General features: G+C 40.9%; 1 protein-coding gene across 1 annotated transcript in view; it reads right to left on the reverse strand.

Moving 5' to 3' along the window:
• Nucleotides 1-2,811: 2,811 nt before the first annotated feature.
• Nucleotides 2,812-21,425, reverse strand: part of LOC138777140 (SLIT-ROBO Rho GTPase-activating protein 2C-like) — a 51,143-nt gene continuing 32,529 nt past the window's right edge. Inside the window, exon 2 of the mRNA XM_069956245.1 lies at nt 2,812-3,011. Coding sequence (XP_069812346.1) covers nt 2,812-3,011 — 200 coding nt within the window. The remainder of the gene's footprint in view (nt 3,012-21,425) is intronic.

Genomic DNA, 21,425 nt, shown 5'->3' on the forward strand with positions numbered 1-21,425 from the left:
CCCTGACAATTTGTTGACAAGAGAAAAACTTGAGCACTTCACATAACTTGCAGCGTATCTCATTATCCGTGCCCCGAAGTTGTTCAGCAGAACATGCTGCTTTCGCTCTGGAAACCTCGGCATGTCAAAACAGCTGCAGGCTGGACTTACATAGGAGTCCATGAGGCTCTAGTAGCTAATATAAATACATTTTACTAAATATCACTTGTCCCATGTGATTCCATAACTCAAAGCTGGGTATTCAAAGGGTCACATGGCTTAAGCTGCCCATATACTACGTATTTCGACCACTTGTCGAGCATGGTTGGTCTGTTAAGGTTTCCTTTTGGCACATGCCAGTTAGTGCGAAAATTTGCTAATCAATCTTTGCCATAATCTTTGGCCTAGCCTGAGCTTCCAGGGATAGAAAGTCGTTCATGCCAACTACGACCTAACAATCTATAAGTTTAACACATAGCACCTGCCTTCAAGTAGCATTAGTCACATCTCCCATTTTTTAAAAATTTTCCATTTTCTTTTATCTTGCAAAGTTTTTTATGTTGTTTTGTCTCATGCTTTTGTGTTTCAAAATATGAGTTTATATATATCCAAGCAGTTTCACCACCACTTTGGGGGGAATTTATTACAGGCAGCATTTCTCCCACTAGCTCTATTGTATTTACACTGCACTTCTCTGTCAAGAAGTAGCACCTTAGTTATCATGAAGTTTTTATGTACTGAGTTTTCATACTAGGTGTAACAATTTGAATTAATCTTGACCATATCTATGTGTGGTCTGGGCTGAAGTGGCTTCTGCGTGAAGAAATAGGACTTCAAAGTGGCAAATTAAATTTGGCATGAAGGACATTTTCAGTGGTCTGTGGTTTGTAGAAGTCACAAGTAGTGTTGAGTGGACCTGGTAAAATAATCAGGTTTGGCAACATAATCCAAACCCAAACCATCGCCTATGACTTTAGCAAGGTTTTGCAGGACCTTAGGGCGGCATCCAACTTCTTCAGCTGTGGGGAATCAAATGTCAAGCATTCATGTTTGGATAGCGTTGCCAAACTCGTACATTTTGACAGGTCCGCTAAAGACTAGTCACAAGCAAAATAAGCTGTTGCACAGAAATGTGTGACAAATATAGGCATGCCTTAAGGTGTAGTGCAATTATATATCTCCCCCCCCCCCATTTGTAGGACTACAAATCTGCATAGATTTACCTTTCAGAGAATTCGATATGGCCAATGAGAGCTAATGTTTTTCCAATTTTAAGACTATCTAGGATAGACTCCTTAAAGAGCCCTTGTAGATTTGCCAGCTTTAATAAATACTTCTCCATGAAACATTAATTCTAGAAAATCTTATGTTCATCTGTTATCTTTTCTAGAACTGTATGGCTAAATAGCCACTGGGTGTTATAAGTTGGGGGGGGGGGTCCTTACACTGCCTGGCACTATCCAATCCATTGGCGTCGCTAGGCAGTTTTATTCGGGGCTCTTTTGATGGCCGCATCTGGCTTGCAGATCGCTGCTGCTGCTGTCCGCCTGACCTACTGGCCGCCCGCCCGAGCCGTGGTGCGCGCATCCAATCAACGCATGCACCACAGCCCGCCGCAGCGACCCCACGCTCCCGCTCCGAGCTGATTAAGTTGTAGGAGCACATCCGGGCGCTACGGGCGGCCAGTAGGGGAGGCGGACAGCAGCAGCCGCGACTATCTCGGAGGAAAAGCATATGGGGGAGAAGCACGTGGAGAAAAGCATGGCGGAGATAAGCAGGGAGAAAAGCATGGGGAGAGAAACAGAAGAAAAAAGCATGGGAGAGAGAAACAGGGGAGAGAAGCATGAGGGAGGCAGGGGAGCGAAGCGGAGGTGAATGGTGCTATCTTGATGCATAAAATAGTGTGTGGGGGGATCAGGTGGGATAATGTGTGTGAGGGGGATCAGGTGGGATAATGTGTGTGAGGGGGTCAGGTGGGGTAGTGTGTGTGTGTGTGTGTGGGGGGGGGGGGTCAGGTGGGGTAGTATGTGTGGTGGGTCAAATGGGATAGTGTGTATGTGGAGGGGGGTCAGGTGGGGTAGTGTGGGTGGATGGCGTCGGTTAATTGCAGGCAGGCAGGAGAACTTTATTACTATGGTATTTACAGCAGGACCATTTTTACTATATAAGAGGCACAGCAGAGGGGGTATTACTATATGGGAGGCACACTGGTGGGGTAGTGTGTGTGCGTGATGCGTGACCTGTGAGTCATTGAATGAGGTTTTTGCATTTTGTAGAACTTTATCTGGTAGGAGTTCCCCGAGGTAGAAAAGGTTGGGAAACACTGGCCTAGAGGATAGGAGATAGGGCAGACCTCCCAGAGGCTGTGTGCACAGGGGGAGCTGTGAAGAAGCTGTCTGTGTCTGCTTAGCCGCAGTTATTATGAGTGGCGGCAATAGAGCTGGGCTTCTGCACTGGGCTCCTTCACTAACCGCTTATGATGGCACTCAGAGGGCCTGGGCCCCGGATGTTTTAGGACCCTAGCAACGCTCCTGATCCAATCAAAGCTGACAATGCCATTAAAAAGATCACCCAGGTAATGCCCAGTTGGCTATTTAGCCATTGTAGTAAGAATAACAGCATAAGGACAGCATAACAGAACTATAAGAAAAGATGTTTCAGAACCATTAGCTCATGAGGAATGCAAGTAGTTACTGAAACATAGGAGGTCAACAAAGGCCAAAAGCATCGATCCACAGGAAAAATGTTGAAGGCATGAAAAATTAAAAAACAATTAAGCAACATCTGAAAGTAGCATCCCTAGTCCATAAGAACTATTAAAAAGTACAATTATTACTTATATTGCTGGTGATCTTTTGTGCTTCTGGTCTTAGCCATAAATCTCTCTGCAAGTTTTTCCAAATTCCGGGAATACTCCATCTCGATTTCAGATTTCTTGCGGAAGAAGTCCTGGAGGTCCTGAAGGAGCTGGACTCTCATCTCTGTTTGTTGCTCCAAGCATTTCTGTTGCTCAACCAGCTGAGCTCTTATCTCTGCAAAATAAAGCAAACAAATATGAATCCTCAGATCAAATGCCAAGTTCACCATGATGCAGACAATAAACTCACGCCAGAAAACAAGGTAAAAAAACAAAGCGTTTGGAATTTGCTCCCAATGTACCTGTACCTTGTGAGCAAGAATGGGGGGGATTTTTATAAGGGGATGTCAACTAAAAACCACAGAAGCTAAAATGCCAAGATGAATGAGGTATGACGCACTGCTTCTCAATAAATCCATTATCATTAATGGCAGTGGCTTTGTGTTTCCTTATAATCAGCATCTACAGTCTGAGAAACATACATTTAATCATAGCAAAAGCCTTGGTTCTTGCTGAGCAGTATAAAGTAAGTGTGAGTAAAGGGGCTTTAAACATTAACAATACAAGGTACACAAGATTAATTATAGCATAAAAAATGAAGTAGGGGGCCCAGTAGGAAGAGATCCCAGCAACACAAACCACAGGCCACCTTGGCCATCTTACATTACTCTGTGTTCGAGAGCTTAAGCAAACACCAATCATCTGCATACAAGCAAACACCTAATATACCGAAATGCTTTCCTCCCCCGCACAACAAGGAGCACGGCTCATCTGTTTTGTCACTGCAAAGGTGTTATGAAAAGATCACAGCTGTTAACTGCAATGGATTTCTAGTGTGTGTAAAATAAAAAGTCTGATTCCCCTTCTTAATATGTCAACTGGCACAGACAATGCGGCATGTGGGAATTTTCATGTAGTGCTTGTTTTTCTAAATAAGCAGTTTGGCAGCAATATGGAAGCAGTCTATGTACCAAAAACAAATTCCACAAACTCTCCAAGAGCAGAAATGGCAAGTCTTAAAAAACCATGTGCTACAGTATCCTTGCTAATCACTAAACAGATTGGGGAATACATTGATCCAGCTAGCCATTAGGAGTAAATTGTGGCACAAATCTATGCCTGCTAATAGTGGATGTATATATCTCTTTTTCTGGTGAACAGACAAGATGGCATCTTAATATGCAATCATACTTTGGCTAAAGACTAGCATCTGAAACATTAGTCTTCGTAAAAGCAGTGTACAATAGGGTTTCTTATCCTAAATCAGGAGATGTAACTCTTATTTCAATCTGCCAATACAAGCTTTAGACATTTTACGTAAATAAGATAAAGCCCACAGGGTGTTCCCCTGAGCACAAAAGCTCAGCAATGTTTGACCCCCTTTTTGTGTCTGTTTAGATTGCCAGCACAAACATTGCTGGGCTTTTGCAGCTGGGGGAATGCCCTGTGGCCTTTATCTCCTAGTTTGCATACAATTTCTAATGCTCCTATTTCAGTGCTGGAGCAACAAAAACAAAAGAGTTGTCTCATAAGTCAGGCCAATAAGCCTTCTCGTACACTGCATTTATTTTAGTCAGCAAATTTACTGACAAATCTCTTTTTTTATGACAATGAATGAGTGCTTACCTGTCCTGGTTCCCGAGAAGACCTGGCTTCCATTACAAGTTATTTTGGGCCTATTAGCGCAGTAAAGGGACAATAAGTCTCTATGAGGTCACTATGGGGGTGAGGGAATTTATCAAGACCAGCATCTAACTCGCTGGTCCTAAAAACTCCCAGGGTCACAGGATTTATGTAAAGGCATACAAGTGCACCGAAACTCCACAGTGCACACTCCGGCAGGTCTTCATATATATGTATAACTTAATCTTTGCGGGAGATACACCTATATAGATATAGACCTGTATGAGAATTCTCTAATCTATCTCAAGGTTGTAATTGCAAGATTATTCGCCAGAAAGGTTTATGAAAGTTGAAGATGATTTTCTCATGCATATAAAAGAGAGCTGAGGAAATGCAACAAGCTTGTAATATTTGAAACCGATCATTTAAAGTATTACCCGTGACATTTGAAATGCCCAGCGGATAGCAGGCAAGCGCTCAGTGTTTTCCCGCACACTGATCTGAAAATTGCTGTTTGTCTTAGAAGACACAAAGGGATGCACACTGTGAAGTTAATAACAGCTCTGCTGGATGCTGATGTTTTTCAATGTAATATGTGCTACCATGCTATCGAATGTACTTGTACACGGAAAAAAAAAATCCAACCTTATCTAATGGCTGTCACAGTTTTATTATTGAAGTGTAAGTCAATTCACACATACAGGATCTGCAGCAGATTTAATGCTGGGTTCCATCATTCAGTTACATTAATACCTACAGCTTTAAATCTGTGCCATCAAATCTGGAGAAGGGCCTTTATGTGTAAATGGACCCCAAGGGCCAGTTCAAAAGGGAGGAAAATCGGAGGAACTCTCCACTGCGGCATCCCGCCCGCCTCAGTGTGACAAGGTTTCTCTACGGGAACATGACAACTCTTTAAGCGGACAGCCACAGAGAGAAGAGGGGCATAAGCCCTCACAAAGAGAAAGAGTGCCACACTGAGGCAGGCTGGATTCCGCGGTGGACAGTTCTTCACAAAATTTCCGCCGATTTTACTCTGTGTGAACTGGCCCTAACGCTATGTTTCCACACAGTATTTTTGCTCAGTATTTTACAACCAAAACCAGGAGTGGATCGAAAACACAGAAAGGCTATGTTCACACACTGTTGAAATTGAGTGAAAAGTCCGCCATTTAATGACCAAATAACATCCGTTATTTCAAACAAGGGCCGTTGTTTTAAAATAACAGGACTAATTTCCCATTACATGGCAAAGAATGGATAACATGCTACAGATAGTATGGTTTTGGCCATTGGGGTGGGGGGTGGGTATGGGGAATCTCAACTGGACTTTAAGTGATTCTTAAAGTTTATAAAAGAGGAGGACTGTGTTCAGTTGTGCAATATATGACATCTTGCACATGTACATCCTTATGCGGGATGCATGTAACAGCTTGGCTACTGCTCAATAAAGAGATCCGATTAACTTAAAATAAGTCAAATGATTCAAGACCTTTCTTAAGTCTACAAACTAATTCAGACTAGTACATATATATGCATAACAAATTTTCTATTTAAAAAATGGCAATATTCAGAATAGTGCAAGGGAAAGTGTAATTTGTTTCTGTTCCTCTATAAAATCTAAAGTGGTCACATCTGGCTGTAATCTATGAAGGTATGGACTGTAGCTTTGCATGTACACATACAGAAGTTAATGATGACAATGACTATATAGAAAGGAAGAACATGGGTAAACTTTGATTACAATGGTGGCAGCACTTCTTTACTAGAAAAATTGGGGTAAAAAGGTAAGTCAAGATAGAATTTTTTTTCTCAAAATAAAAAAATATAGTGTGCCAAACTCATCATTTGAATTCTGGTTATATTCATCATAAAACACATGCCATTTCAACCTTTGTGTCCTTATCTGACCTTTACAATACTAAGGCAAATCCGCAGTTTAAAGCTAAAACTTTACAAGCAATACCAGCATTACTGCAAAATATGAAAAAGACAATTGTAAAAAGTTGTGTAAGTGTTCAGATAATGCTCGGTCTGTTGACATTTCCAAGCGCTCTGTTATGACTGGGGCTTTTGGGAATACTACAGCTGCTAGAACACAAGAAAACAAGAGAAATTCAAACAAACACAAGCGATCAGCAAGAACGCAGCCAAGTTTACAATACAGCCACTAATAACTTTTAGCCATGGGTCTTTTCTTAGCAATTGGTGAAAGTCAATGAAAAATCAGGCCAAGAAATAAGTGAATGGCTGCAAAAATCTGCTAAGTTGTCTTGGTAAATGAGTCAGGACAAATCCCCTATTTATTTTCTTTTCATGCTCCGAAAAGGAACGCAAGGAAAAAAAAACTGCAGGAAAACCTGTAATACTATTAGGCTATGAATTGAGTCCTAAACCAAGAGAGTTATGGGTTCTGAGGACAGTTTATGAACATGGAACTAGTATTAGTATTGACCACGCTTGACCTAAATAAACTGAAACAACCCAAAGCCATTCCATTAAGCTACTCTAAAAATATTTAGAAATTGCTGAGGCCGTTGTGGTGAAACCTCTTGGACATAGTCTGACTTAGCAGAGATCATATTGGACTGCCAACACACTGGCTGCAAAATTTTAGAATGCATACATTAATAAATTGTTTGGTTCCTATAAATTATTCCTATTACAGTGATACCTCGGTTCTCGAACTTAATTGGTTCCGGAGAGCAGTTTGAGAACCAAGCAGTTTGAAAACCGAGCAGTGTCTTCCCATAGGAAATAATGTAAATGTGATTAATTGGTTCCAGCAGCCACCAATAATTACCTACAATACTCATTTATTACACTGATAAGTGCTCAGTATAATCACTACAGTACACTACAGAACAGCACTATACTGTACAGGACATTAAACATAAGAAATGTTCATCATTACCAGCAATTGTAGTACAGTAGTCACCAACTCCTCACCCATCCTTTACTGTATAGCGTCCCCCCCATCCAAGCACTGTGATGTATGGGAGATGGTGGTGCACTGCCTGTACTACTACTGCACTGTATATGCACTCCAGCAGTCTTATACAGCACTGTACTGTATGTGAAGCCTCACCACTGATTAACTCACCAGGTACAACCCACCATCCACGCTCGCAAAAACGTTCGGAAAACGTTCGAAAACCAAGCAAAGTTCGAATTCCAAACACCACTACTGGGTAAATTTTTGTTCGAATACCAAGCAGTTCGAGTTTCAAAGCGTTCGAAAACCGAGGTATTACTATATTATGGACCTAATGTCCATTTCATAAATCCCATTTTTATATTTAAATGGACCTGTCACAGGGTTTTAGGTGGTTGTATAGGTCTGATTGCATGCATACTTTGCTTTTACAGATTAAAGAGGAAGAAAAGTGTGTCATTGCAGTACTGCAGCGTATTCACAAAAATGATGCAGTAACACAATTAAATGATGCTAAACGGCAGAGAGGATCAGAGCCGGCACTGCTAAAAAACAAGGAATAAACAGTATATTCCATGTAACATAATATCGGAAAAAGTCCTTATTGTGGGGCTCAACCTCAAAGATAAAAGATGCTATCATAATACTGTATGTGCGTTGAGATGAAAAGAAAAAAAAATTAAAATTAAATTTAAAAAGTTCTTTACTTTATTCCAATATCGGTGTTACATGTAGAGAATACAGCGTGCTGTGTGGCGTTACAGGTAGAGAATACAGCGTGCTGTGTGGTGTTACAGGTAGAGAATACAGCGTGCTGTGTGGTGTTACAGGTAGAGAATACAGCGTGCTGTGTGGTGTTACAGGTAGAGAATACAGCGTGCTGTGTGGTGTTACAGGTAGAGAATACAGCGTGCTGTGTGGTGTTACAGGTAGAGAATACAGCGTGCTGTGTGGTGTTACAGGTAGAGAATACAGCGTGCTGTGTGGTGTTACAGGTAGAGAATACAGCGTGCTGTGTGGTGTTACAGGTAGAGAATACAGCGTGCTGTGTGGTGTTACAGGTAGAGAATACAGCGTGCTGTGTGGTGTAACAGGTAGAGAATACAGCGTGCTGTGTGGTGTAACAGGTAGAGAATACAGCGTGCTGTGTGGTGTTACAGGTAGAGAATACAGTGTGCTGTGTGGTGTTACAGGTAGAGAATACAGCGTGCTGTGTGGTGTTACAGGTAGAGAATACAGGGTGCTGTGTGGTGTTACAGGTAGAGAATACAGCGTGCTGTGTGGTGTTACAGGTAGAGAATACATTGTGCTGTGTGGTGTCACAGGTAGAGAATACAGCGAGCTGTGTGGTGTTACAGGTAGAGAATACATTGTGCTGTGTGGTGTCACAGGTAGAGAATACAGCGAGCTGTGTGGTGTTACAGGTAGAGAATACATTGTGCTGTGTGGTGTCACAGGTAGTAACTGTGTGTTGTGAAATAATAAATTACTGCAAATAATTCAGTAACAAAATGAAACTGCAATGTGTAAACCCAGCCTAGATGTTCTGCAATAGATTTGGGCGGGGAATAGGCAGGGTGGAGGACTGTGATGAGCAGCTGAGGGAAAGCATTGCATTCTGGAACCTGTAGTACTGTGTACAACTGATAAACCAGGAAGTGTACAAACACAAAACAGAACAAAACCCCCCAAAACAAATGGATTTTTGGTAGTCTCAAAACTGGGATAGAAAGGAAAGTAATGCTTTATGCTTCGGCAGAAGGTTATTTTCTTTTTTACCTCTACCTGGAGTTTTTTTTTAATTAATATGGAAATAAGTTCCAAAAGCAAAGGGGTCTTTTCCTTCTGGATGCAAAAGCTATACACATCTTACAACTTGCCTGCAAGATGTTTGTAAAATCAAACCAAGCAGCCCTATACAACAATGCACATAATTTAACTATTTTAAACCTGTGACAGGTCCGATTTAAATGGATAAACTGTGAAAAGCGGTGTGGCCTACAAGTCAGATTTACTATACCTTATGCTAGAGAGCTAATGCAAATTTTAGCTAAAATCTACTAGCCTGAAGTTAGCAAAGATTTCAAGGCACGGCGCATAGGGCAGCCACTGAAGTGCATAAATTGGAAACCAACAGGAATTTACTAATCTTTATTTTACGAGACCAGTGTCTGAAACCTCCGGTCTTAGTAAATCTTCCCCAATTTTAATGTATATGTACACACTGGGGAAAGCTCCAGATATATACACTATACTGAGGCTGTGGCAGATGCCTACCAGTGGCCTTGGTCAAAGACTAATATGGGATCCATTTAATGCATACACTGAGATTTGCAATGACATTCACCCAGTGGTTGCCTTGTAGCCTATGGAAGCCAGATACCACTGTTAAGGTGCATTTACACAGACAGATTTATCTGACAGATCTTTGAAGCCAAAGCCAGGAACAGACTACAAACATAGAATAGGTCATTAAGACTGGGATCTATTCTCTTTTTAAATCCATTCCTGGCTTTGGCTTCAAAAATCTGTCAGATAAATCTCTCTGTGTAAAAGCACCATTAGGCATTGATATAATGAACCATCACCCAAAATCTATAATGGCATCTGTTCAGAAAAGATATTGAAAAGGCATGACATATCCACTACAGTGGCATCTTTCACCCACAGGCTAATATGGTATTTGTTTAATGGATTTTCATGTCAATGGAAATAGCGTAGTCTACCATGCTATTCAATACTTCAATTCATGCAGTATACTGACCTACACCGGCAAGAGGGCAAAAAGAATCTCTGTTGGGTCATGTAACATATCCCTATGGAGGTGCTTAGCATTTATGTAGGGTACTTTTCTGATATACACAGGGGGAAAAGTGTGATTCCAGACTTGTTGTCCTTGTATTTCTTATCCCAAGTTATAGCCTGTTTTACAGATAACGGGCAGATAACAGGCTGAAGCCTCAATCCTGCTGGATGATACTAGAACCAGTTGAGAAGCTTGTCTAGATGAGCTCCTGCATTACATCCTGACAGATTCTTTCCTGAAATGACCACACAAGAGCTAGAACTATATTTTTTTATAATGTAAAACACAGTGAGCATGCAGTAGATGCAAAGAGATGTTGGCTCAAATCAACTGGTGTCAGAAAGTACAGAGATTTGTAACTTACTTCTATTTAAAAAAAAAAAATCTCAATTTTTCCAGTACTTATCAGCTGCTGTGTGTCCTACAGGAAGTGATGTATTCTTTCCAGTCTGACACAGTGCCCTCTGCTGCTACCTCTGTGACAGGAATTGTCCAGAGCAGAAGCAAATCCCCATAGAAAACCTCTCCTTCTCTCCAGACTGGAAGGAATACACCACTTCCCGCAGGACATTCAGCAGCTGATAAGTACTGGAAGACTTGTGATTTTTTTAATAGAAGTAAATTACAAATCTCTGGCACCAGTTGATTTGAAAGAAACTTTTTTTTTGCTATAGTTCACACGTCACAGGTACACATCGGCAACCTGTTAAAAAGGTTGTCGGATTTAGGCCATGTTTACAAAAACATATATTTTCATTAAACAACGGACGTTATTGCAGGTTTGCAACAACAGCCATTATTTAATGACAACGGCTGATCGCTTTAATTACTATGGAATTCTGTCTGGAGTGTATACACACTGTATGCACTTTGGCCGCAATTCCATGCGGCCACACAAAAAACTGACACGTCCATTTTGTGCGGCCACTATTGTCCAACACAGACATTTCATATATTTGTTCAGGAAATGGACTAAACATAGTCTAATAGTGACAACGTTTAGCCCCAACAAGCAACACCCAATTGGCTATTTAGTCATACATTTCTTCTAAAGTATGAGAGGAAAAGAACACAGAGCTAAAGGAATTTACTAACACAGACGGGCAAGGAAAGGCGCAGGCCATAGTCAAAGAAACCTAAACACTACAAACTGCGTCATAGTGTTGATAAAAAAAAATGATTAAAATGGAACAGCAGAAAAGAGGAACAAAGGAATCATGTCACGGCGGCGGCGACATCCCGTGCTCAGCCGCACTCGCTCTCACTGCCGGCTGATCTTAGCAGATGTGGAAGCTCACGTGCAGGGGCCCGGGTTGCTGCCCCCCCAGGTGTCTCACCTGTTCATGCTCCTGTTCTGTCCTGCTCTGGTCCCCTCCTCCTTGGGCATATGCAAGCCAGTTCTTACAGATTTAAAGAGGCAGTACCCTCCTAATTGGCTGTATGCACCAAGCTCTTCCTATAAATCCCTGCTCCTGTCCTGACCCCGCCGCTGGAGCCTCTGCATTGCTACCCTAAGCATTGTGGTCCCAGGTTTCCTGCCTGTGACTCCTGCCTGAGATTCCTGTCTGCGTGTCGGTGCGGCCGGCTAATCGGGGCTCCTCTCTCCCGGGCAGAGAGTGCTGCATGTATGTGCCCATATCTGCCCTGCTCATTGCTTCATGCTCCCTGCAGTCTCTGTCCGCCCTTGTGTTTCCCATCCTCACCATTCCGGCTATATTGTGCCTGCACTCACACTAAACTATACACACTGCTGCTATAAAGTGCCTGCACTCACACTAAACTATACACACTGCTGCTATAAAGTGCCTGCACTCACACTCAGCCATTCACACTGCTGTATAGAAAAGTTTCTGTCACTGTCCTCATGCACAGCTCTGTGATTCTCTTTTCCTGATTGGTCCATGCTGAACACACACCCCTTCCCCATTGCTGTCATGTGACCACACAGACCTGACAGCAGCCCTGCTTCTCTATTCTAGCCTGCTGTACTACTGCATTATCTGGATCTGCAGTTCCATCCTGTATCTACAAACTACTGCTGTTTTTTAATTGTTATGCACTTACGATACATTATATTCTACATGCTGATTGCTATACTGTACAGTAACTTATATTATCACATATTCAGCTGTTTCTAAATATTTGTTTCATTTAACCTGTTATTCAGAATTTAAAAAAAATATATTTTTGGGGTGTGGAACCATTTGTCTACATTGTGATGATTCCTTGTGGGAAAATATGCTTTGGTTTAAGAGTGATTTGGTCCCGGAACGAATTATGCTCGTAATCCAAGGCACCACTGTATACATTAAAAATAAATAAATAAATAAAGGCTACCTCTCCACTAGCAGTGGTGGAAACAGTGCTAGCACTTGTTAGAAGAAGTTAGCGCAACAGTTTTTTCTATTCAAAACCAATTAGAGACGGAAGTAGCAGCTGTGGATCCTGGTAGAAGCATCACAAGTAGATGTAAATTATTACTTCAAAAGCACATACTGATGGCGTTGTGCAGTTTTAAGCTGAGCTAATACTAGTTACAACCACAAGTACCATTAGACAAACAATTCTTCCAAGGGCTTTATCTGGTACACAAATAGGTAATGCTGGCTTTACATGCAGGTCCCTTATGTAGTACCGCTAAGGAGAATGGCTACAAGGAGTGTCTCTTGCTTTGAGGGACCCCACACATTCAGACACTTCAGTACACTTCATTTCCTTTCTGTAATCACTGACTGGTTACTGAGGGCTTTAAATGGGTTATCCAGCAAAAATCGTTTTCTTTTAAATAAACTGGTTTCAGAAAGTTGTATAGATTTGTAATTTACTTCTATATAAAAATCTCAAATCTTCCCAAACTTATCAGCTGCTGCATGTCCTGCATGAAGTGTTTGTTTTATTTTCAGTCTGCCACAGTGCTCTCTGCTCAGTTCTCTGTTCCAGACAGGGACTCTGTCCAGAGCAGGAAAGGTTATCTATGGGAATTTACTGCTGCTCTGGACAGTTCCTGTGTCAGACAGAGATGTCAGTCGAAAGCACCGTGTAGGACTGAAAAGAAAACAGCACTTTATGCGGGACATACAGCAGCTGATAAGTAGGACTTCAGATTTTTAAATAGAAGTAAATTATGCTGCGTTAACACAAAGCGATAATTCGCCCAATCGATCGTTTAACGTTTTTGAAGCAACAATTTGGTTTTTATAACGATCAGCGTTTAGACGAATAAATCATTTAAAAAATCGTTCGAAAAAACAATTTGAGAACATGTTAAAAGATCAAAATGAACAATTTCTCGCTCGTCGTTTGATCGTTTACTGTGTTTACACGAGCAGATTATCGCTCAAATGCGATAGTTATCGCAAATGATAATCGTTTCGTGTAAACGCAGCATTACACAACTATATAACTTTCTGAAATCAGTTGATTTGAATGAAGAGGATTTTCGCTGGATAACCCCCTTAATACTATGAAATAAAGGTCAGATGATCAAGTGCAAAGTCTACATGATCACAAAGTGAAGCTTATTCAGAATTTTAATGAAAAAAGGCATCTTCTATTTGTAACTATGTTACACAAGAGAACAACTTATATAATCAACAGTACAACCACAAGAAATGTTTTAGGGAATTTACTAAGACGAGCATTTAAAAGCGAGGTCTTTGGTAAACTCCCACTGCTGTTGGATTGGAGACATGCTCCTCTTCATGTATCTGCACTGCAGCTGCTGCCCATGTGCTGCATGTATAAATCTACACTAGCTCTGAGCAAAATACTGGTGAGAGCTACAGTAAATCTGCCAGGTCCTGGAGGCATGGCCCCCTTTGGCACAAAGATCACGCACTTGAGCACTTGGCTAGGATGGCATAAACCCCACAGAAGGATGCAATTTTTTTTATTTTTTGCAAATAATTTTTTACACCAAAAAAGGTATTTATCACATAGTAAGTCCAATGTTTACAAAAGCATACTAGTGCTTGTATATGCAAATGTCACATATATCTAAAACAAAACCCAACAAAACATAATAATAGGATTTAATATTAAGTAACACCGTTCAGGAACCCTTCATGTCTGTGTAACAGGCAGTGATTGGCTGCTGCGGTCATATTTTAAGACAACACATCATTGCTGCAGCAGTGTAAATAGCAGAAGTGGGGAACAATCAGCACATTTTAGTAGAGAGTAAACTTTTTGCCCTCCCTTTTTAATGTGTACCCATCCTTCACGACTGCAGCAGGATACACAAAAAAAATCTTGAAGGCGCGCTCCTCCTCTGTTGACAGCGAAGGACGGAATTCCCAGAAGTGCAGTAGACTCCATTGTAAGTGTATCCTGCTCCAGTCCCGAAGTGATAATTACCTTTCAAATACAGGTACTGCTTAAGCAAAACTCTACAAGCCAGAAAAAATTACCACATTTCAGCTGTGTATATACCACTCACTACTTTTATGGCAGAGTGGTGGTTGGTAGCCTCGACAAGGAAAGGTCAACAATAGGAGAGAAAGATGAAGTATATAAGTCAAGTTTGCTAAATGAATGTATTTGCAAACATATTTAACTTGATGAACCTTAGAAGTATAAGTATGTTAGAATGCTAAATGGTAATGCCCCTTTAGGGTCCATTCACATGTATCGTATTTAGGGTAGCTTCACACGTACCGTATCGCTGCGTCTTTAACGGTGCATCTTTAACGGTGCGTCTTTTACATGCGAGTTTTGATTTTCACATGAAAATCATGTGAAAATCAAAACGCGCATGTAAAAAACACAGCAAAAACGCAGCGTTAAAGACGCAGCGTTAAAAACGCAGCGATACGGTACGTGTGAAGCTACCCTTAAGTGGATTTCACAATGCAAGCTTCTTTAGTGAAATCCACTGCAATACTGATTACTATTAGGGTACGTTCACACTTACCGCATCCGCAGCTGATTTTCTGCTGCGGATCCGCACCAGATTTCATTCAAATAACTGAACACAGCCTCAAATCTGCACCATCAAATCTGCTGCGAATCTGCTGCAGATCTGCAGCGGATCCTGTAGATGTGAACGCACCCTTAAAAGTCTATATGACTCCATTTACGCATGGATTTTCCATAAACCTGTGACTATATAGTGTTGCTGTAATGTTAAAAAAAAAAAAATAAGTTTACACCAGATATTCTTAAGCAGCGTCTCCTGTCCCTGGCTTACCGACAGCCTGCTTGGCCAATCTCTGGCTGTGAGCCACTGTCACTAAGTGGGGACCTGGAGACTTTGTAGGGGGCAGAGCATAGACTGATAAGCATGGCTTTTTTTTATTTTAACATTACAGCAGCACTATAGTTACTTTTACTCCACTATGGACTCTATTAGACTTTTAAAGATTTCTTGAAATGTCAGAGACCTGTGAAAAGTTTTGATCAGTCTGGGTCTGATTGTTCCGACCTATACCGATTGTGAGAATGAGCAGGGAGAGGACAGCACTGCAGTGTGGTCAGCTCCCTGCTCCGTATCAGTGAAAGAGTCAGGCTCCATAGACTTACATGAGGAGCCTGATTAGTATGGGTCTGAATACTGAGACCAGGACTGATCAAAATTTTTCACGTGTCTATGACATCAAGGCTGGCAAAGAAAGGGTTCAGCAGTTCCAATGGTCCCTTTAAGCAGTAATTACTTGTTAGGATGCCCGTAGGTGTACCCACAATCCCCGGGTGGGTATTCGTAACCAGTATGAAGAGAAGCCAACGGCATCCAGAGGTGTTGTTCCAAATTTTATTTGTATCCAAGTCTACATAAATACAACGCCTCAACCCCGCGACAAAGGTCCCAGGAGGGGTTGAAACGTCGTATTTATGCAGACTTGGATACAAATGAAATTTGATACATGTCTCTATGTCATGTCAAACGTTTTTTGAAATGACAATGACACGTTAGAATCACAGCCAATCACTGCCAAAGTGGCAACGTGAAATTAGTTGCGATACTATATGTGTAAATAGACCCTAAAGTGTAATTAAAATTTCTTCCAAAAATAAAAATAAAAAAAAAGGTTTAAACACCAAGAAGCTTTAGAACTACTACAGGATGATGCTGGCATCTTGAATAAGTATTCTTCAGCTCTTCTTGCATTTCCTCAGGAGTGCACATGTACCTTCTCTTTATGTAAAGCTACCACTTTCATTTACATTAAAGGCCACCTTTTACAAAGAGCAATAAAAAGAGTTCAATTTCACCTACCATGACTAAGGAGCAATTCATCCGAAACATGATGTGATCAGCAGTGACAGCGACATTATGAACAATTTGATGTGCCACTGCCAGCTCTAATCCCTTGATAAGAAAACACTAAATGCGTCTAATAATATAAGCTTCATTTCCTATCAGATAACCTAATTGCGGGATTGAATGTGAAGCATGTAGGGACCGTCCCAGATGGAGCACACACTTTTCCATGTTGGAAGAGGCTCGAAGTTAGTGGTAATTAATCTAGGGCAGATGTGCAGCTCACAGGCCTGGACCAAACATAATGCTGGTAAATTAGACAGCTGCACTTTATTGTATTGGCATCATCTGTTACTATGTAGATGGTATGATTACAGATACAAAGCAGCATGTGGGAAAGCTTACCTATACAAATAGTATCTGCTCCTAATACAGAGATTATCTGTTATCCTTCCCAATTTACAATCATGCTTGGTGTTTTACTAACACTGTACTGAACCATAATAAAAGTATAGAACACAATGATTTAGACTGCACATTGTAAACTCAGGGGACATCAGCTACATAGTTAGAACCATGTCATGTTGGGACAGTGGAGAATTGCTTATAATCTGACAGAATACTCCTGAAAGACATCATGGAGGGAGGGTACACCTAGATTCTTCAGGATGGATGGAAGAGCAGAAGACTATATCTGTGTTATGTAGAGATATAGTACTGCCCCAGGAAGTCCCATTTGTATACTGTGGATAAGTCTGAAGGCTCACAGCTACCCTTCTTTATTATGTGACTGCTCATGCTAGGCCAGGGGCTACACTGCAATTTGTAGTGCTACACGACGGATTTTAGACACTGAGTTACAGATGTAGGCCACATAACTGCACATAAATCACTATACTGCTTTGGACTGCAGCTGTAGCTTGATGGTTAAAATCAATCTTTTAAATTTACAAAAATGCCTAGTGTAGCACTGGTTAAAATGTAATTCTGGTAACACAAGTATATCAGGAAATCTTTTACAAAAATCCCAAATACACAAGCAAATGATTCACCTTTAACTCACCAAAAGAAAGTCACCTTGCTTTAAAAAATTAGAAAATGCACACTTTGCCAATATACAATTAATCTTTCTTTCCAATATATCAATACGGTCTAGGGATAGCGATGTGCAGAGGTCAAAAGAACAAAAAATTGACATCTTTTCAATGACAAACCAACTACTTGCTGGAGTGTTATGAGGCACATTAAAATATAAAATGTGAATTAAAATATTAGTAACGAAACTGTAAAGCTCTGTTCACATGGAGTAAAACTGGGGCATTCTCCGCTGCGGAATCCCGCCAGCCTCCCTGTCATAGTGACAGTCTATGGGAGGCTCACGCGCCTCCTCTCTCTGTGCTGTAGAACAAACATGCCCATTCTTCAGCGCTGAGAGAGGAGGTGCGCGAGCCTCCCATAGACTGTCACTATGACAGGGAGGCTGGCAGGATTCAGCGGCGGCAAATTCCCCAGTTTTACTCCGTATGAGCGAAACCTAAAAAGCTGCTTAGAAAATATAAGAAGTGAAATGGAACTTGTGTGGTATTATTTTCTTTTGCAAAGAACTGTGTAAAAAAAAAAAAAAAAAAAAAAAAAAAAAAAAAAAAAGCACTTATTACTCAGAGCCGGTAACCCAGCTTTTCCAGAATTCTGAATGACAATATGGTCATTCTTTAGTCCTGCATGTTTAGGTCATGTCCACACACAGTATTTTGGTCAGTAATATGCAACCAAAACCAGGAGTAGACGGAAAACTCAGAAAGGCTATGTTTACACACTGTCCTACATAGTTCTGAAATAACGGCCTATATTTGCCATTAAATGACGGCCATCCACATAATTTCAGCAGTGTGTGAACATAGAGTTTCTGTGTTTTCAATCCACTCCTGGTTTTTGTTGTAAAAATACTGACCAAAATACTGAGCAGTGTGTAACCATAGACTTAAGGCCTTATTACACAAAACGATTATCGGCCGTTACGGCCAATAATTGTCTCACGTAATAGAAGACAACAATTTTGAAAGACAAATGACCTAGATAGCCGCAATATGCTGCCATCACCCTGTGGAATAGGAGCAGCAGCAGCAGACCGATGCCATCTGCTATGGGCTGCCTGGGTGATAAAGCGATCACCTGGGCAGCCCCCCTCAGCGCCGGCAGCGAGCGGGGAACGAGGATCAAGCGAGCGCCATGTAATAGGGGCTTTAGGATGGGTTCACATACAACGGAATTGCAGCAGATTTCACATAGCGAGTTTGCTGTGAAATCCACTGCAATTCCCCGTACTGTCAGTTTCAACAGGTTTACATACTCGCAGCAGAATTTTTTTTTTATTTTCAAACAGTGCTCTGCCTGAAGAACTCGCAGCGGATTTTCACTATATGTGAACGGACCCTCAGAATTATTTCCTATAAACTAATCCATTCTCGGGAGAAAAACTCCAACTTTATGCAGAAATACAGTAGAGGAGGATGTGTTGCTGCATAACTTGTACAGGAAGCTGTAATGACAGTAGAGAAAGCAAGGAGGAGTCCAGGAGGCTTTGGTTTGGGTGTAGTGTCTCCTCCAAAAACATTGGTAACGCAGAATTTTTATTTCGTCCATGCTTTTCAAGGCTGGACTAAGGGTGCTTTTACATAGAGAGATTTATCTGACAGATTTTTAAAGCCAAATCCAGGAACGGATATGAGAAGAGGAGAAAGCTCAGTCTTTCCTTTATGACCCGTTCTCTGTTTATAGTCTGTTCCTGGCTTTGGCTTCAAAATCTGTCAGATAAATCTCTGTGTAAAAGAACTGTACCTTCTTCGTGAGATGTTATAACTATATTATCTGTCACAAGAACAGCTGAATGGATTTTTTTTGTAAGGGCAACCAAGGACACTGAAACTCGGTATTTGCTGCATGTACGCAACAATGGAGAGGATCTCCATGTATTAATAGTAACAATTCATTGTAGCAAACCCTTATTCCATGCACCATGTAATATGAGAATCCTTCAAACCTAAAATCACCCAATGAAATAATTCCAATAAGCAATTTACAGGAGACTATGTGACCCCTTCCCTCTGCACAATAAATACTAGGGGCTGGGGCCGCAGTGTACAGTGCATGACAGTGTCTGCAGGTCTTTACCTTTGGAGATAAACAAAGTTCATTTGTTGTTGTCTGTTCAATTGCTTGGAAGCGGCTTGTCTCAGTGCACTGCGCATGTTATGTGCACATCAGCACACCGAACACCAGTGTCTGGACTGGAGACAATTTCCTGTCTACATATAAAGTTCATCCTTCAATCTGGCCGCCTCAGGGCTGACAAGCCACAGAAAATCTCATTACAACAGTACTGAGACAACCACGGCTATTACATCAACCCAAGACCGGGGACTGGAACAAATGCAGTATAGAACAGAGAACAATATCATAACCGTGCAGGAAGACGTAGAGCTACAAAATGGAAAACAATGAAAAGCCATTTACACAAATAATGCACAAAGTATGATATTACTGAACATTGAAAAATATATCAGTACAATACAATGTGCAAATATAATAGAAACCAAATTAGACCCGATTTATTTATTTTTTGCAGCTTTCAGGCACTTTGCTAAGCTTCTTGAGGGTATAAACCCACACACCGTATACGCAGCGTATTTACTGCTGCGATACGCAGCAAATACACAGCAAACACGCAGCAGATTAGATCTAAATAACTGAACACAGCATCAAATCTGCACCATCAAATCTGCTGCGTATTTGTTGCGTATCTGCTGCGTATACGGTGTGTGGGTTTGTACCCTCAAGGTGTTCCCAGTAGTTACGAAAATTTTTATATATATATATATATATATATATATATATATATATATATATATATATATATATATATATACACACATACATTATATATATATATATATATATATATTTATATACATTATATGTAATGAAATAAACTGTATTTACCCCATAAATTCAACACTACAAGTGCTGCAGTATTACTGCATAGACTATAGGGAGCAATTAATATGGTGCCAAACTTGATCAACAAAGGCATACAAATTAGAGATGATCCGAACCCGAACGTTCGGTATTTGATTAGTGGCGGCTGCTGCAGTTGGATAAAGCTCTAAGGTTGTCTGGAAAACATGGATACAGCCAATGACTATATCCATGATTTCCACATAGCCTTAGGGCTTTATCCAAGTTCAGCAGCCACCGCTAATCAAATGCCGAAAGTTCGGGTTCGGATCGACTCGAGCATGCTCAAGGTTCGCTCATCTCTAATTAAAATCATACGTATATTTCTACAGCCATATAGCTATATGAAGTTTCCAAAAACCCAATACACAGCAAGCCCCACTGGATATCATCAGACAAAACTATGTCACAACTTCCACCTTAGCTGATCTTGTTAAATAGGTACCCAGGATTAGAAAAGCGTATGCAAAAAACGAAGAATGGTCAGCACTCACAACAAAAAAGTCCCTTTAGATGGAATGTGGTGTTCTTATTATGGCTGTATGCCTCTCCACGAGCACGCGAGAAAAAACCCCCGGACCCAAGGGCATCCAACAAGGTATAAGCACGAAAGTACTCTCCAGCTCGCTTGATTACTTTTAAACCTTTATTGTATAATGTTTAAAAGGCCTTTTAAACATTATACAATAAAGGTTTAAAAGTAATCAAGCGAGCTGGAGAGTACTTTCGTGCTTATACCTCCTTAGAAAAGCGTAACTGCTTTCTTCCAGAAATGATTCCATAGAAATGAACAGAGCAGTGTTGTAATACTACACATAATGTATGGACAGGTGTGGTGCGGATTTTGGAAGAAAGCTATTTTTTCTAATCCTAGATAACTCTAGTCCACTTGTCCACATTTTACATAACTGCAAATGATGAAGTGCAGTATGCAGTCTGTTGTGGGGTCTGTTGGAAGAAGAACCTGGACCCTAAAAGAATAATGTCAATAATTACACAAAAGTGTTACATA

This window comes from Dendropsophus ebraccatus, unplaced genomic scaffold, assembly GCF_027789765.1.
Source record: "Dendropsophus ebraccatus isolate aDenEbr1 unplaced genomic scaffold, aDenEbr1.pat pat_scaffold_518_ctg1, whole genome shotgun sequence".
In the NCBI taxonomy this organism is placed as follows: Eukaryota; Metazoa; Chordata; class Amphibia; order Anura; family Hylidae; genus Dendropsophus; species Dendropsophus ebraccatus.